The sequence below is a fragment of the Chaetodon trifascialis genome, chromosome 3 (genome assembly GCF_039877785.1).
Source record: "Chaetodon trifascialis isolate fChaTrf1 chromosome 3, fChaTrf1.hap1, whole genome shotgun sequence".
In the NCBI taxonomy this organism is placed as follows: domain Eukaryota; kingdom Metazoa; phylum Chordata; class Actinopteri; order Chaetodontiformes; family Chaetodontidae; genus Chaetodon; species Chaetodon trifascialis.
This window is the reverse complement of record NC_092058.1, coordinates 24638995-24657812: the sequence shown is the minus strand read 5'-3', so window position 1 is coordinate 24657812 and position 18818 is coordinate 24638995. Positions and strand designations below refer to the sequence as shown.

General features: G+C 42.7%; 1 protein-coding gene across 2 annotated transcripts in view; it reads right to left on the bottom strand.

Annotated features, from left to right (window-relative positions):
• The window catches only part of cdh4 (cadherin 4, type 1, R-cadherin (retinal)), a 204056-nt gene extending 188543 nt beyond the window's left edge, over positions 1 to 15513 (bottom strand). For both annotated transcript variants that reach the window (XM_070959457.1, XM_070959458.1), the window contains exons 1-2: positions 15311 to 15513; positions 13937 to 14048 (exon numbers count right to left, since the gene is read on the bottom strand). In XM_070959457.1, coding sequence (XP_070815558.1) covers positions 13937 to 14048; positions 15311 to 15364 — 166 coding nt within the window. In that variant the 5' untranslated portion in view covers positions 15365 to 15513. The remainder of the gene's footprint in view (positions 1 to 13936; positions 14049 to 15310) is intronic.
• Between the last annotated feature and the right edge of the window lie 3305 nt (positions 15514 to 18818).

Genomic DNA, 18818 nt, shown 5'->3' with positions numbered 1-18818 from the left:
TCCATGTGTGACCCATTCCTGATGATGTCTTTGCTTGATAGAATTACACCAGCAAAAAAAAGATCTTGTCTGCCTCTCATCAGTCTGTGTGTGTGTGTGTGTGTGTGTGTGTGTGTGTGTGTGTGTGTGTGTGTGTGTGTGTGTGAGCAGATTCAGCGTCAGTGGTCACTGTTCAATTCACTAACATCTTTACAATCTCTAACACAAGAATTGGTTTTGCATATCCGCACTGAGCCTGATTCTTTTTGGATGTAGTTCATACAGTTAAAATGCTGTGACAAGTGGATGTGGCTTCTGCATATTAAATATGCAAATGACTGCAGGGGGGTTGATGATTAAGAGAATACTGTGAAAACGGCATCTTCAAGTACTTGCAGAGTATAGCTTACATTCTGGCACTGCTGCTACCAGTCTCTGTTAATGCCCATTAACAAGACAAAGTTGGTGATTCTGTTGCTGTTCTGCCCCCCCCCCCCCCCCCCCAGTTGGCAGCTGAGAAACAAATGCTAAGTTTTGATTAAACAAGACTAAAAAATACAGGCCATGAAGTGGGATTGAAGTGCAGAGTTATTTATCAGGGTTTCACGAGTAACTGCGGTGTGTTTTCTGTCATGTGTACACCTGTGTGCCAGGTGCTGCCTCCTCCAAAGTGCATTAACAATACCACAACTGATATAAATACTGCAGCATGGCCTTAAAGTGCAGTTATTACAATAATGAAATTGTCTCAACTTTTCAGCTTGCAGCAGTAAAAATGTCACGGTAACTGTAAATGAGACACAGAGCACAACCTGTTACCGACACGATGTGCCCTGTGTTGAAACATTGGCATGACGTGTCGCTTCATCTGACATGCAAAACTCAAGTGTGGATGTTACAGCAGGGGACGAGTACTCAGTATTCCACTTCAATTCATTAAGCCATTATGTGTTTTTTTGCACTTTCTAATGATGGAGATTTCACTTGTATCACATAGATTTATATTCCAATGATGGAAAAAACACATTGTTGATCTGACTTAAACATCTTTGCAATGACTCAACATCACAGATAGTACTAGATTGCCTTAGCAGTGAACTCTGTACACAGCAAACATCCTGATGTCAAGTAAATGCATTTCTTACTGTACTACAGTTTCAGTCTGCTCTTTACTGTTTAGTATAAAATGTTATACAGCTTGCTATGTTGATCATACATACGACTGCACTGATGTTCAGACCTCTTCCAACTCCTCCTCACATTTCATCTAATACGCTGCAGGGCATGAAGGTGGAAGAGGGTCTTGTATTGTTGCCAACATCCACCCTAGCTCTACGATAATGAGCTCTACAGGCCCTGAACCTGACCCAATCTTGCAAAGCTATCAGTTAAAAATAACAGCCAGGACCATCGCTGTGGTCAAAGCATCATGTGGTATTTCAATAGTTTAATATAATCTTGGAAAAGCATAACAAAAATGCAAATCAAGCTGTGAATCACCACATGAAATCAGGAAATCCACTTGATATCTACGGATGGTGGATGTTTATTCATGACAGGTGAGTTATGCACCTATGTCCCTGCAGCAGAGCTTACACAACAAGGACATTTAACTCGGCTTCATAACGATACTTTTAGAGAGCTGTTCAAAGCTTTCCATGGCCTCTGGTTAGAGTGCAGACGCGTAGATTAGACATGACTGCTGCATGTTCAGCCAGTAACTTGTGGGCTGCAAATCAAAAGGCTACATGCTTAAGCACAGTCATGAGCTATCACATGCTAATTCCATCAGCGTAACAACCTCTGTGTGTTTAACAAAGACAGGCACGGCAACAAATGAGCACCAAACTGTAGCACCGGTTGCGAAGATCTTTCATTTGTCTGCGGCATCTCTGACGTGTCATCATTTGGATTAGCCTTGATGTTAAATTGGTCTGCACAGCTATAAATTTAACATTGCATTTAAATAGGTGCCTGGCTGTAACAGCCATCATTCACTTTGCCACAGCCCTGTGGTGGCTGTAATCATGATGACACAGTAATAGGGCAGCATCCGTTTTCTTTTACCCAGGCTAAAGTGCTGTTTATGGCAATAAGAAGGCTTCTATTCCCAGAGGCCACAGTTAGTCAGACTGCCTCTTATTGTCTTACTGCTGGCTTGTGGTGCAGAGCACAAACACTGTCACCAACCCCCCCAATCCCCCTCCCATGTCTCTCTTCTCTGTTGGTTCTCAGAGCTATTATTTTTATCTGAAAACCTATACGAGGCTACAGAGAGAAAAGAGACAAGAGAAAGAGATCGAGAGGGGAAGAGAGGCACACGGTGAGACAGAGTGGAGCAGGAGAGGAAAACCGTGATTCTTCTGAAGCTGTGATCGATGCTACCAGCGTGTGTCTGCATTGCACGTTGCCAGCAAAAAGGAGGGCTCTATTGATTTGCTCCTACATTTCAATCAAAAAAGTGGGTTCTCACCCCCAGATTTTCCTCTGTACTTCTATGAATTACCAGTCTGTCACTAAATAAAGACAAGAATGCCAAATGTCAAGCTTAAGCATATTTGAAAAAACTCCATCTTGTTATGCGGAGACAACAAAAGACACATTTGTGTGTGCAACTGGGACATCTTTGGCATGGTAATGATGTTTCATGTGGATTTCTGACTGTTGCTAGCCGATGGCTATAATCTTCTCATGGGTATTTGCAGTGTGCCTCTATCCACATCGCACACAAATATGTCAAGAGGTGAGCAAGCAGTATGAGAGGCACAATCAGATTTTAAACATAATCTTTTTTTCTCCTGGCTGTTTAAATGCATGCCCATTCTCCAGTGAGAGATCAGAAATATACAGAAGTCTGCAGGTGTACTATAATGTGGAAGAAACCCATCTGGAGGTTAAAGCTAATAGTATAATGGCACATTTAACATTTGAGTGGATACCTACAGGGGCCTCTGCTACAATGAATTAACCTCTACAGTAAGTGTTAAAGTGTGTTGCAGTGTGTGTGTCTATGTGTGTGCGTGTGTGCAAGCGGGTGGGAAACAAATTGTGTATGTGACCTTCTCTTGTGAGTGCAGCTCTAAATATAAATCAGACAAGGAAGTCGTGCTTTGTTTGGTGTCTTAGTTTTTGAGGAAATGGATTCATAAGGGAGTCAGTGAGAGTATGATGAGCTCCCCGGGGTTTTGAGAGACTGAAACAGACAGACAGCGAGACAGGCAGACAGACACACAGCTGAGATAATGTGTCCATGGAAAGAAAGCCAAGTAAGCAATAAAAACATGAAAAGATTCAATTCCTCACTGACATCAGAGCCGGCGACGAGAGGGAACAGGAAACAGATTAAGTTGTATTACAATTTTACGGCAGAATATCTTGTGTTTATTCTGGTCAGCAAAGCATATTTGCAGATTTGTCGGCCTCCCACAGACAAATCTGCATCACAACAGGACGGAGCATGGGTTCGTATTGTGGTTTGCAAATCAGCCATCTGAATCCAAGCAAGAATGAGCTCTTTCAAACAGACAGTCTCTAGGAAGTGTGACTGCTGCAGCAACAATAGTGTTTGTTTGACAAAGCAAGCCAGTCATTTCTCAAGAGGTAACAGGTACCACAAATTGAGCAGAAATACACCTGGAAACTTTGTCTACAAGCATGACAACAAGATTAAAAGCAGCGGCTTTCTCTAAATCCTAATTGGAAAGTTTCATGGGAGAAAATGGATGCGAACGCAAACAGAGACACCTAAATGGGCAAAGTACAATCTATGAAAAATGTAAAAACAAAAAAAACAAGAACGGTGAGTTTCAAATTAAATGAGATGAGATGAGCTGAATATGAATTAGTTCCCAGCAGTGGGCATCCACAAGTCACTGTGCATGAGAAAATAATCCTGCAGACAGCCCGCTTTTTGGATCAAAATAGACAGCAAATTGATACAATCAAATCCAAAAAGCGTCACCACCATAGGAGATGCAATTTCCCCCCTTTTTTCCATGATGGAGTCAGGATTTGTGTTTCCATTTTCTTTTATGGTGCCATCGTTTCCCAAACTGTTTCTTTTATGCGCCTCAGAGCCTGGTGAAAAATGGCAGAGACACTGTATATCTTTCAACACCAAGGCTAATCTGCAGCACACACACACAGTTTATGTGTTGCTGACTGCGTCATTGTAGCTGCATTCATTCATTTGCTATTTAAAACGGTGAATAGCAGCAGCACTGGAACAAGGGCCAAATAAACTCTGGTAGCATTTGGCATTTACAGTTCTACAAAGAAATACAATAACAATGTGAATCCTTAAGATAGACTCTAATGTAAAGAGTCATGCCGCTGTGCATATCTTAATGCCATTTAATGTGCTGAGCCCAAGCAGCTGTGTAGTGTGACGTTTCCTTTTCTAACAGCCAGCTTGTGAGCACGGAGCTGCAATTAAGAGTGCAAATAATCTCATTTTAAACAGAAATTGTGCGAAATGTCAAAGCCTTCTGTTGCTTTCATTCAGCATATTAAGACCAAAATGTGCAATTTAATAAACGTCACATTTTTCATATTTAAATAGTCTGTGGAAAATGTAATTTTACAGTTAAATATGGTTAATATTTGTTTAACCACGAGGCATTTCACCTCAGCTGCTGAGGTGAAATCAATGCAGACAACATTCCTTTCTGTTTGACTGACGAGCTCAGTCCTTACCACTATGAACAGGTCTGCCTACGCATCTCTCTCTCTCTCTCTCTCTCTCTCTCTCTCTCTCTCCTCTCTCTCTCTCTCTCTCTCTCTCTCTCTCTCTCTCAGTGTAGTGTGCATCTCTCATCCCTCTCCTTTGCTTACTAATGAGCCATGAGATTGACAGCTGGATTACTGGGCTGGTTTGTAATCCTTTAATTTCTCCATTTAAGATAATCACCCTCTGGATTGCCTAGGCTGCCTACAAACACATGCACACACAACATACACAAATACACACAATGCACAAAATATACAGTGTTAATATAAAATTAATAATTTTATGCATATACAAAAATGAAGAGGAGAACAGGGTAAAAACAAGAGCGTACAGGCACCCTGATCAAATATAGATTCCAGGCTGAATAAATCCAAAGGACAAAGTAGAGCACAAGCCGCTCTCTGGTGAGGGGCCTTTTTGATATTAGAGTTTGCAGAACAAAGGCATCTTGACAGTGTAGTCTTTTAATTAAAGCGATAGAATAGCAAAAGCCCTGTGGCTTCCGAAATGGCTGTATAGCACAATACAGAGTGGGCCTCTGGAGATACATTTAGGAGCAGCTTAGAAGGATCTATGTGTTGAATCAAGCCCAACGTAAATCATTTTGATTGGGCCATGGTTTTCATCTCCTCCTCCTTGGCAGACTGAGGATATGAGTGCTGGAGAACATGTGAGGTCAAGTGGCAACACAAGGTCAAACTGCGTGGCCATAATTCATCAATAAAGTGAGGAACTATGTGTCACTTTGGGCCCCTGAGACAGGAATGAGGAGCCGGTTGGGGAGAAAAAGAAGGAGGCACAGCTGATGAACAGGGCAGACTGTCAGAGATACCTCATCGGTCAGTTAACGCACATGTCAAATATGCGCATGATGGAAGCAAAAACTTCGCTGGGTATCATTTGGTTTCAAGTCCTGTTCAAACACACAGCAGTCCTGTCAAGGACAGACGTCTGTCTGACATGCAGGAGTTTGTGGAAAAGCCTGTTTGAAAAGACAATGCTCAAGAATGGCTTCAAATGTATAATCTTCAGTGTTAGGCAGTTATCCATTACTTCACAACACGTTATAGTGATGTGATTACTTTGTTCAGTAAGGAGTAGTGTAAAAGATTACATCTTAAGATTCTCTAATTACATTACTGTTACTAATCCCAAGAAGGATGCGATATATTGATGTTTAGGAGTCAGCTTGTTTGCTGTCTTAGCAGGGGTCTGATGGAGCGTTGACATCAGCTTGGCCTCTGTGTGTTTAGTGGGCACACTGGCCTGGTACATGTTAGCTTGGCTCAGGAGATGGAGGTTTGGGGAGGCAGTTAGCCTCTTAGAAAAGGGGAGAAATACAAGTCCCGCTAACAAGAAGTGCAGCTTCAGGTGATTTCAAAGTTGTCTTATTTCCATGTCGTCTTCTTGGCTGGCTTGCTAACATTAGCCACAGGTAAGACTACACTGAGGAATCGCCTCGTTTGAAACCCGCAGCTTTACTGGGAGGGCAGGATTTCTGAAGAGCTGTGTGCATTTACCCAGGCTAAGCTAGCTGCTGGATGGTCAGTTTATCCCTCTGAACTGTGGGCTGCCTGCTTGTTAAAGCACAATGTCTCCGTTTCTCTTTCTAATCCTGTTAAATACAAAAGATGCACTGCGTGGGTGTGGAGGACTTGATATTTAAAGAAACGTTTGCCGCAGCTGAGCTGAGCAATGAAAGTAATGTGATACACTGCTGCTGAGTAATTGGTAAAGTAATGTAGTTCATTTTGTATTCAGTAATTTGCAATGAGTGACTGATTCAAATGACTTTCCCAACACTGGTGATCTTACTGTTCTTAATCTGTCTCCTCCTGTCCTCAGTCTCCGACTCACCTCCTCCGCCTACCTTCTTGGTTTCCAGGAGGAGGATTGGCTGATCTGAGGACGTGACTGAGTGGATAAAGATCCACTCCAGAGTGATTAAAGCATGCCCAGAAGTGGCACATAAGACTCTAAACATTCAGGCTGGGCTTGATGGAGGTCAACGAGAGAAACTAGCAGGTGAAAGTCACATATAGTCTGTGGTCTATACAGTGTGTGAATTTTTGCTTTTTATTTCCCAGTGTATTTTATTTCTTGGATGAAGAAATCTTGGCATGACTGAAAGCCAATCACAGCTTTGAAAAGCCACAACTTCAGACTGATGATAACGGAAATGGAAAATTGGTTCAAACTGAGCTTTTCCACATTATTTTCCGACAGGTGAGGTTTGCACTGAGCTCTCACGCTCTTCTTTTTAGTTTCTTTTGCAGGGCTGCGGCAGTAAAAGCCCTTTCTTTATCTCTATTAATTTTAATAATTATTATCTATCCAATAATCCACCTAAATGACACTGAAGTGCACATTGTCGTGACAATACAAACAGGCAGGATAACATGCAAGTGAATTAACTGAGTTGAAGAAACACCCCTTCAATACAGAGGACCTGATTTGTATTCAGATGCATGTAAATCCTGCAAGCCTAGAGGAGGTGGGAAAACCTTTGTAATGACCTGGTAGATTCTGGTTTAGACTTACAGCTAAAAGGTGAAACAGAGGTCTCCAAGTGGGAAAACTGTTCATTTCTGCACATCAATAAAAAATGAAAAAGCCAATAAAGTCTTAATCAAGGCCACAATCATTACAGTGCACTTAGATGCAAAGCACTAATACACATTGATCATGGAGGAGGGTGGTCAATTAAATAAAGGTTTTCAATAACAAATGCAAATACTATTCACAGAATAGAAGGTCACCAATGGCAGACATGGTGTTCGTTTCTTTAAAAGGCTGTGTTTTGCTACTTTCTTTGACAGTGGATGGAAAGTGAGGCACTCATCAGGAGGCTTAGACTGTAATTTGGAGGCAATTTCTAAGAAGTAAGAAAACATCACTTTAAACTTTGTCCATGAATATTTTTTTTCTAAATTTGCCCTTGTCTCAGCTCCAGAAATACAGTAGTAAGTCTCTAGTTCCTCATCCAACACAGTCTCTTTCTTATCCGTTAATCCCTTGCCAAGGACTCTCTTTTTGGCTAACACCATCAAAAGTGCCTAGTTTCCTCTTTTTTCCTCATAATAACTCCACGATTTAACCCACAGCCGCCAGCTCTCGCGGATACAATCTTAGGTCTGATAATATCATGGCTGGCTCCGTTTGAAGGTCAGAATTCAGGGCACAATTAGCTCACCTCTTTTTTTTCTCAAAAATGTAGATCTACTGCATAATCTCACTCAGCAGAGTGCAAACAGAGACTGTGCGCAGCGCTTTTAAAAAATGCAGCAGAGAGTTTCGGAGCATCCTCTGACAGCTTCTCGCCGTCTAATGCGAGGAGCTTGACATGAATCATGCCTGTCTCTCTCTGGACACCAAATGGGAAAGCAATGAAACTATCTGTGTTGAAATGAAGCTCCATGAGAGCACACGCCATGACCCAAAGACCAAGCATCAGACTAACACCACACCAGTGCGTAGTGAGAGGAGCTCAGTGGAGATCAGTGCACTAGAACTAATAAAATTCGCATGGAAGGCCTGACAAGAGGCAATAATATTTCTGCTGACAGCTGGTTTCCCATCTATCAAAACCCCTTTTTTTGCTTAGTACCTCCACTGAGGAAATGACTACAAAACGGGATGAAAAGCATTGTGCTGTGGCATGTACTATATCTTGGGTGGCTTGCTTGATGGAATTGGCTCAGCATGTATGTCATGTTGTAGGGAGTTTGAGGGATATAGGAGCGTAGCTTGGTTTGGTAAGAAGGCGGGCGAGATAAAGAGAAATGATGTGGCTCATCTTCTGCACCTGTATTCTATCAGCTCGCCACAGACTGCAGGTCCTGGCTGCAGAGATGAAAGACTCTCTGGAGGACAAGAGAGACGTTCGTGAGTCAGAAGGAAAATGGCATCCCGCTTATCGAATGCCTGGAAACATAATCCCCCCCGCCCTCCTCAGTTCTTGGGTCTGGACATACTTATGAAAGCCCTGTCACTTTGGATAGTAGGTTAGGAGTCAGAAGTTCTCCACAGCACAGCGAACACCGAGCTGGCTGTTTCAAAGCAGATATGGCTCCTTGCCAGATTTGCCTGCTGTAGTCTAATTGGGGTCATGTTGCAAGTCATTTTGGATGTGTAACTTTCAGAGATGGAATTAAACAATAGGAAATCCACGCCGAAAGCATATAGCTGATGGAGGCATGATCCTCCCTAAATTAATCTTTTAGATTAAAGTAAGGTGTGTGCAATTCTTTTCCCTGCATGGACTTCAGCAGTTATAAAATAACTGCAATAGAAAGACCCCATTTTAAATTAAAAGCCCTGAGATGAAGGAAGCAAAGAAAAGACTCCCAATTGTAGATTAGTTTTTCATAGAGCAACTTCATCTCCTGTGATTCAAGAGACATCACAGGGACTGAAAAGGAAAACAAGTCCATTCTCTTTGAAAGGGCAGCGTGGAGTCCAAATGGCAAAGCACAGGCTTTCTCAAAGGACATTGTGTGCTTGCTTGAAGAATACACACCTCTTGTGATGCCCTCTCCCACAAAACATTATGTTATCATCATCATTTTTTTTTATCTCATTTGCCTACAACAAAGTGGTCCTCTGCTGCATTTCTTAAACTCAGCACTGAAAGGCTGAAATAGATTTGTCTCCAAAAACAAGATTTCTGCAAGCCAGTAAATCCAAAATCATTTTCTGAGTCATAAAATCTTGGCGACACAAAGCAAAATATGCAGTCCGGCAGGCGTTTAAGTCACACAGAGCAGTGCTGTTCACTGTCTCTCAGGACTGGCGAGGGGCAAAAGGTGAAACTCATCACTGCTGCCTTTTCAAACATGCATTGACAGTGACTTAAAGAGACACTATCCTGACTGAACTGCATTTCAAATCAATTTCTTTTGTGCTGAGGCCACATCCCCTTGTCCGTGTTCCTAGGTGTCTGTTCCGGCTCTTGCAGCGAGGTGATGGTTTACACAGCGATGTGCAATCACTGGAATATTTCTTTTCATGGCTTATCTGCCCGCAGCGGGAATCTGCACGGACCACGACTCAAGGCCCGGCTGTCTGCCTGCCTGTGTGCCACAGCCTCCCTCCTCCAATCCTGACCCAGCTCTCAGACAAACATCTCCATGGGAGCATGGGATGATTTATTCAGCTCAACTTAGCGGCAGCACAGAGATTTGCGAGTTAGTTAAACAAAGGTCTTTTACGGTCAACCACAAAGCCATAACAGCCTTTTTAACCTATAAAGCCAGTGAAGAACGACCAAAGGGGGCACCGAATGATGCATTACAATTTTAAAATGACCTTTCAAGTCTTGACCAGACGCTTCACATTACCGACGGAGAACACTAAAGAAAAGAAGCTAAGTTAAAGGACCACACCAGTGTTTTAGCAAAATGTTCCTGGCTCCCATTTCAGTCGCTGCAGATCATTTTCAAAGTCATGCTGTCATGTTTTGGATTTTTATAATGCACTCCTACATCAAGGGAGTGTCATTGGCTTCCATTCTTGTCCATTTCTTCCAGTAAAAAGCGCATATCTACAAAGTTTATGTTTCGAGATACATTTAAGCTGTCAGGGCTGCGGCTGTGTCTCCTGTGCTCCTGTCTGGCTCTCTCCTTCTTCCTCTCCTGTGTGTCTGTGGGATTGTCTGAATGGAAACAGGTGCGCTGAAGTCAGACCAGAGTGCCACCAGCTGCATCCCATCTTCTAATCAAGCCTCCTACAAAGACTCAGCTCTGCCACAACCACCTGGTCAGATCATAGCCTCTGCACCAGTCCAGCCATGCTTCTAGCCATTGTTGCCAGTATATATCTAGTTAACCCATTGTAGCCTATTGTCAAGAGTCTAATACTGTTCCTCCTGCCTCTGCAGTTCTGTCTGCTGTGCCCTGCTGTCCCAGCCCTTCATCATGTCTGCCCTGCAGCCCTGTCTTGAACCCCAGGTCAGCAACTCTCCAGATATGGCTCATAAATATCATACCTGTCTCTGTGTGTCTGCACTTGGGTTCACCAGTTAGCCCCTTAACGAAGGCAGCCGTGTCCAACATGGGGGTTGGGACCCTTAACGGGTCATGATATAAATCTGCAAGGTTACAAGAGACTGAAGTTTTACTTCTTAAGGACTTTTAAAGCATTAAAATGAAACACATTATGGAACAGCTGGAGACTTTTGTTCCATGTCATTCAGCATCCATCTCACCCCTCGTTCACTGTCCTCCCTCTGAGACCCTGTTTACACTTAGGGAAAACACATATGTTTTCATGCGGTTTGGCCTCTCATTTACACGCTAACAGAGTTTTTTTCATGGAAAACAATCATTTTTAAAAACTCCAGCCAAAGTGGAGATTTCTGAAAACGCTGGCTATTTGTTGGCGTGTACTGTAAAAGGGGTTAAAAGGCGTTTTAGGTTCCGAAACGTCACAACATGCGACTGAATACTTAACGTTATGTGTGCGACCCATGTTTACACGCGCCCATAGGCTTGGCATAGTTATGATGCGCTCGACGGCGTATTTATCCAGGTTCATGTAATCAACAACATTTTTGAAAACAATGTTGTGTGTACGATGTTATTTTTGAAAACGGAGGGGCCAAAATATCCGTTTTCCAAAACACCCTGCTACGTAAACTTAGGCTGAGGTCAACCCTAAAAACACCCCATTAAATATCAGAAAGTTTGCACTATTTCCAGATAAAGATGATGCCAGCCAGACAATCATAAATGCAGAAAGAGGTAACCAATCTTAAACAAGTTTGAAGTCTACACAACGTTCAGTCACTATTGAAATGAATACAAAACAGTTGAGAAAAATGCCTTTCCAGTTCCATCAGCTGCTGTAGATTGTGATCATTTTGAGACATGTGTATATAATATGACATTTGCTGGTGCTGTTTGTGCAGGAGAAAGATCCGACTGATCGAAGTGTTGCACGGAAACAGTAAACAAGGAAATGTTGTAGCAGAAGAAACAGCACGCAAATTCTACTTTCTGACATGACGCTTCAATGAAGGTAACACTTTCAGACATTGAAAGCACTATTGAGTGCCCTGGAAAATGGCAGCCGCAATAATGTGACAACCAGGTGCTTGCAGCTATAGCAGCAAGGAAAATAGTTCTAACACATTCAATTAGCTGAGAATGGTGTTAATAAATTTGACATCAGAAATATCAGCTTTTGACTCCTAAACTACCCACACTCTGTCAAAACAATAAAACAGAAGAACAACAACTCCCCCTTCTACCTCAGCATGAAAAGAGCTGCGGTTCACACATTGTTCAGTGACTGGAAACAGAGGCCTGGTTCACACTGCACCTGCTGGGCCAGAGCTCTTTAGTCCTTCCCCCATCGCTCACTGTCCATCTCTCCAGGGAGACAACAGCCACGGCCCTCAGCGGTCCAGCATCCCCCTAACCAGCTCTGGAGCATCCCAGTCCCTCCCTCATCTCATCCCAGCACATTCATTTTCTTGGAAAGTGACAGTTTCAGGTTATACAGTACATATTGTGGCGTTAGTATTAAAGGCTTCCTCCTGCTTTCTATCCCGCTGTACAGAAAACAGACCTTCAGTAAGGCTAGCCGCTGCACATTCATCACTGCATGAGGGTGCATGCTGCTTCAGCCCATATCCCTTTGAGTGGCCAGTTGGGAGGACGGCATGGCTCTCAGATTGATTTTTCCAAAGAACAAACACAGAGGCAGACAAAATGAAAGTGAGAGACTTGAGGCACAGGTAATATGGGATCAAAGCTGGAGCTGATGCAGCACATAAGCTATATCAAATTGATGCAGTTGAGCTTCGCTGTAACTTCTTTTTGAATCGAAGCAGATAATATGTAAACCAGGATGCCCCCAAGGATACATGCGCATATAACACATGCAAAACACAGAGGAGAGACCAACATACGTTATCTGTCACACATCACATCACCCTCTGTTAGCACTGTTTGGGTCAGTGAGGACACCTCAGCCCATTTCCAAACAGGCAGAAACCTTGAGCCCCTTCAGGCAAACTCGCTCCCCACTGACCGGCTGCACTGTCCTTGTCAGCCTCCTAAATAACAAAATAACCTCCAGAATAATTCAATTGTTTTGCTCGGAGGCAGAAAATGCTCAAACAGCTGTTACAATGAGAATGCCATTTCCTCCTGGCAAACAGTATTTCACGTTACAATAGACAAATATTTGGCTACAAAAGCAATACTATAAAAGTGTCAAGGGAGAGCTAAGCTTATTGTGAACTGTTGCTGAGATGTGTGAGTATCAGTGTAGAATAGGTTACAGGAAAACTTAAAGAGGAGGAAGCATGAAAGAACCAAAATATTGGACCCATATTACCAAGTCCCTCGACTTGCATAGCAGAAATCCACAGTGTTGATATGAAAATCTGCAAAATGCTGAAACACACATGTTGGGCTTAATATCATCATGTTGCTGCTGTAGTTTAGGGGTTTAGATGTAACATGGACTATATTATAGAAGCATTTGGGGACCCATGGATGTGAATGAGAGGGATTTTTTTTCCATTATGGCAAAGATTCACCAGCAAATGGAAGAGACACGCTGAAGAAACTACAGCATAATTTCAAATGGCAGGAGATGAACCTCACAGTAGATTCAGTACACTGCCTGCTCCAAAAAGAAATGGAGCGAATGAAAACAGAATTGAATTCCTCTGAAAAACAGAAAGAATAAAAGGGCTGGAAAATGTATTACAATGAACACTGGGAATAAATGAAAGTTTGAGGCTTCCAGCTGCAAACATGCAGAGTAGGCGACAGGCCGTTTAAATGAATCCGCCTGCTGCTTAGTCAATCAAAAAGAAAATGTTTTTGGTTTTTTTTTTGTTACTGAAAACAGTGTCATGTAGGCACCTCATTCATCAATGAAACTCCATATCAAATGAAAACTCTTGAACAGAACACATAACACACATTTCTGTCATGACATGTGTGGTCACATCACGAGACTTTTTCAGCCCAAGCTGCATCACAAGTGTACCTATCTGCTTGAATATATGCACATCTGCGCTTATGCTGCACAGCCACGATCAGTGTATTCTGACCTGTGTCCACACACACACACACACACACACACACACACACACACACACACACACACACACACACTCACTCAATCACACTATGAGATTGAGGACAAATCTGGGTAGAGAAGAGAAAATATCGTCAGTCAATAAATGAGACCCAGCAGTGGCAGACTTACCTTTGAGAATGCTCTGCCCGTGCAGCAGATCTCTCGAGACAATCACCGTGTAGAAGTTCTGGGAGAAGCCTGGTCTGCATGGGGGTTTGAGAGGCTGGCTTGCCTTACTCCCCTGAGGAATAAAACAAGATGAACTGTTTAGCATTGGCAAATTTACTTGCGGGCACGGGGTCACAAGCTGATCTCACCGCCTTTTCACAGTGATACTGAGCCTTACAGCCTGTCTGACTACAGCGTGCTGCACATGGAACCGTCACAGTGTGGAAGTCCACATCTGGGGCTTAAGACAGCAGCTTTCCTTCACTGCAGTGAAACATCAAATCTCACCAGACACCGAAATACTGAAGAGTGAATAAATTGTCTTAATGAAGGCAATGATGATCGTCATCATCATTATCACCATTACAGATGTTATCATCATGATCATTATATGTTGAATAACATAAAAATTATGAAAGAGACGATAATGACATGACCATTTTACAGATGATGACTATGGCTTGCAGGAAAGGTGGAACCTAAACATACATATGTCCGCTGACTGGAGTGTGAGAGCAGGAGTGCACAGACAGTGAGAGTTTGTGTGAAAGAGACCAAAGATAGAAGCCAAGTGCATTAAATTGTAGTGATATATACAAGCATAGTTGCAGGCACACAGTAATTTCAGCAGCTTTTCATTCTCCACAGAATGCACTTGCAGCGATACACCTCATTCATCACATCAGTTTATGTTTGAGAAATTATACTGCAGTTTGTTCCATAATACAGGCAGCTCAGTATGACTGAGTATCAACAAAGCCCAACAAACTACAACTGCATTTATTTGGGAAATAAAGCAGGTTTAACGAAAATTAGAGAAGTTTGCGAATAAAATGAGATAAGCGTTTCATAATTGCTGATTTGCTGCTTAAATCATCCCTCTTAAATAAGCACTAAACCAATTAACCAAGCCGCTAACTGAGCCACAAAGCCCAGCAATGTAGGAAAGGAGAGGAGGCAGTGCGTAAATGTGCGTAAATGAAGTTGATCGCAGGCAACAGAACGAGAAGCCCCTCCAGAAAGCACTGTCCTCTGCAATAATGCACTGCAGTTGATTTGGGGGGAAAGGGTGGAGAGAGTAACGAACAGAGTTGTCAGTGACTTTTCACACCACACCTAGACAAAAATATTCTTGACCTTAAACGTCGCCCTATTAAGCTCGATTACACGCATCATGTTGCCTTTAGCGCAACGCTGCGGGGGGAAAGTGAGCCTCTCACAGCCACTTTCGAGGGCTCATGCAGCGCGCGGCAAAGCCCAAGTAAGCACTACAGCAGTGCAGCACTTCCACTGCACAGTCAGCCGACGAGACATGAAGAAATTAACTCATCTTACCGAGGATGCGCCCACAAGTAAGGTGCACGCCAGGATGACGCAGCCAACGTTCATCTTTGCAAAAACCGCGTGTTAGAATAACAAATGGGGGGGAAGCGATGAGTCTTCTTCGCCAAATACACCTCAGTAATTCCCGGAGCCCTGTTTCCTCTTCTCGGGTGCCGAGTGAGAGACCGTCCCTACTTGTCTGGCGCAAAAGTGCCGCTGAGACAGAGATGCTGCGCTCCGTCCAGAGGAAGCCGGTGCCCATTGGATAACAGCGTCACTACAACCCCTCCTACCGCACGGCGGACGAGGCATAGCAGCGTGCGTCTGCGCTCCAGACGACTCCGTGCGAGGATGCCCGTACACTTCTGGGATCTATTGGTAGAAAACGGCATTTTCCAGGCTATTTAGATTCATATTTGAACTTCAGATGGAGCAAAGGCGGGTCTGGCGGTGTGAGTGACAACCAACCATCCGAGTCTTTTCATGTGTCCATCAGCTAAGTGGAGTCTATTTCACACCCCAGTTACCCCTCTGCCCCTGATCCACGGTTTAAGTAAACGGCAAGAGCCGCCGAGTTCTCAGCTTTTTATTAAAACTGCTATGATAGACCTCTGCGGGATAAGGCTTTGATGGTGAATCTAAGGTTCAAATGAAATAAAGTCCAGTGAACCAGCAGCCGGCGTGAAGATCTATAGGAAATACGTCCATTTTGCTCAATCATTTGATCTCTTATTCAGTAATTTCAAATCAGTCTTTTTATATTCAATCGTTTCTTCATGAAAGAGATGGAATTCTTCCATTGTTATGTGTCAGATTGTTGGGGGTTGGGTTCTATCACTGTGCTAGAAAATCTGGGATATAATATAGGATAAAATACGCAATATGTTTTTCTGCATTTTGATAGATTTATTTTAGCTATTTTTTCTATTTCAGCCTTAAAGAAAAATCCAGAGAGCTCATAACTTTGCGTGCTCTGAAATAAACCCCGGTGAAAGAATGAACTGTGTCTTTAACTGGTCTCACAATTTAAAAACAGTTGACATTTCCGAAGCCTCAGATCAGTGCCTCAATTTCCATATCTGAGAGGTCATGACAATTTAATCCCATCAAAAGGAATAGGACAGTACTGCAGTGTCAATCAACACAGCTCCCTGTCTGCCCCCATCACTGCCATTCACTTTGCTGCTTTATTTTCACTTTTCTCTTTCAATGCTGAAAACGGCTGACAATCCTTTCTTCACAGTTACTTTCCTTTAAACGGTATCTTCAAAATAAACTGCTGGAGGCTGATAATTAAGAACTACTCCTAGTCTCGTTGACTGCAGCTCAGTGGGTGTTTGTGTCCAGAGGGCAGGATTCTGTAAGGTCAGATCAGAGATATCAGAAGAACGTTGTGTCTTCAGAGCGTTGTGCTTCTGCTTTTATTACACTCTTGGCAGGGAATCCCTATGACAAGGATTTAAAACTAATGCCCTGTACAATAAACAATGACTCTAGTAACTAATGGCACGTCCCGGTATCAGTCATTTCCACCAGCCGTTGACAGGAAGGAGGGTTAAGAAGGCGAAAGAACTCAGAGTTCGAGCGAGAAAATGTCTGAGTGTGCTGAATGTGGCACGTCCTCAAGAGAAAAAGACTTTTGCCAGCAGTCTAAGCATATTTCCCAGCATTCAGCAAGCCACACTCGTGCTGTTTTAACTTTAAACCTAATTAGCAACAGCAGAGTACAGTGCATACAGTGACCATCGCTGGATGTCCCCCGACCACAACCACAGCCACTTTGTCTGCCTGTGCAGCACCAACACAACGATGTTCATGAAATTATTGTTTTGCTGAATTAGTACCCTGAAGAAGGGCCCACTGATTCTCTGCTCAGTAAATTCTGCGTGGCTTGAAGGTAGCCTGCCAGTTTCGGAACGCAAGTAAATTATTCCTCTCAAGTATCGAGCATTTGCCTAATAAAAATACCATCTGGGCACTTGAAGTGAATTGGTTTAAGGCTGTGCTGAATTATTAAACAAATCTCACAAAATGGGTCCCAGTTCTCTTTTTATAGGGGGAAGTCGTTACTGTTGGAACGCCTCACCGTACACTATACATGCTGACAAATTCTACTTTCCATTTGTTCTCTCATGAAATGTTTTTTCTCTTTCAGTGCAATAATTTGTGGAGACTTATGTGTTTCTCTCATTTCCTAATTTCTTGGTTTCCCTCTCTCCCTGCCTGTCCTCTTTTGGGCTTGGTTGGGCACCATAACCCAAATTTATGGAGTGATAATGCTTTCATTCATACATTTGCTTTGAGAACTGCATATTTACAACAGTACCGATTTTTTTTTTTTTTTTTTCCCAGCAGAATTTATCACAGAGATGCAAAATTTGTAAAGGCTCATTGGGAATTTAATGATCCTGCTTGAATAAATTAGGGCCAACCAGTACACAATCACTTCGGTCTGATATCAGTATCATAATTAGGGAAGAAATTTAACTTACTAAATATTTATTTTCATTTCACACTTGTTGCTTAGCTTTAACCTTTTCATTCCCAGTGGACATGTCGCCTTTCCACCCACTGAGGCTTGCTCATCTCACCATCCATCAACATCTGGCATGAATCTTCATGGTCCCATGAAATGAGTTATCACACTTGGTTCCAATTAACCTGCACATTAATCATGGTTCTGACTCTTTCTGTTTAATGGGGGAAGAGGAAAATGTTAGGATGCTTTTGTAAACTATTCGCTTTGTAGGTGAAAAATAAATCTGTTTTATGATGCGACAGTAGTCAAGCTTTGGTTATTTGTTATCATGGTTACAGTAATAATCATATGTTTGTGCTTTGGAGCTGATTGTGAGTATGGCTGAAGAAACTGAAGTTGACTGTTGGTATGGGAACAGCAATGTCCTTTAAGTCCATTCTGTTGTTGACCCCTCTGTCCACACTGACCTCTGACCTTAGCTGACTTAGCCGCTCTATAAAAGCTTGACTTCCACCTTTGTTCCAGTCCTTATTACTTCCTAGAGGGCTGTCACTTGAACATTTACATATGCTGTTTGGAGACAACTCTCTTGGGAGCTTCAATTCTCAAATTATGGACTCAGACCTGCCTCACAACCAATAAATCGAATTTATTGGTTGTGAGGCAGGTCTGAGGCCATAATTTCTGTCAGTTTCAGCAAAAACCACCCGTAGTTCACAGGATGGTTGGGTGACAGTTGGAGCTGTCATATTTCAGACCTTCAGATTCTAATAAAAATCATGTTATCATTGAATTCTTCAAGGCCAGCCTAAATTCTGTATCTACATAATCCATCGTAAATCCTGAAGGCAGTTATTCACATGAAACGTTTCTTAACTCTTAAGCAGCGCTGGTCATGAAAATGAGAGAGAGAAATGAGAGCTGTTGAGAGGCAGATTAATGGAAGTAGTACAACAGGTTTTGGGGTTTTTTTTGGCTGAGGACTGGAATTTAAAATTGGTTTTCTATCAATTCTGATTCATATTTCTAATTTTCTAAGAT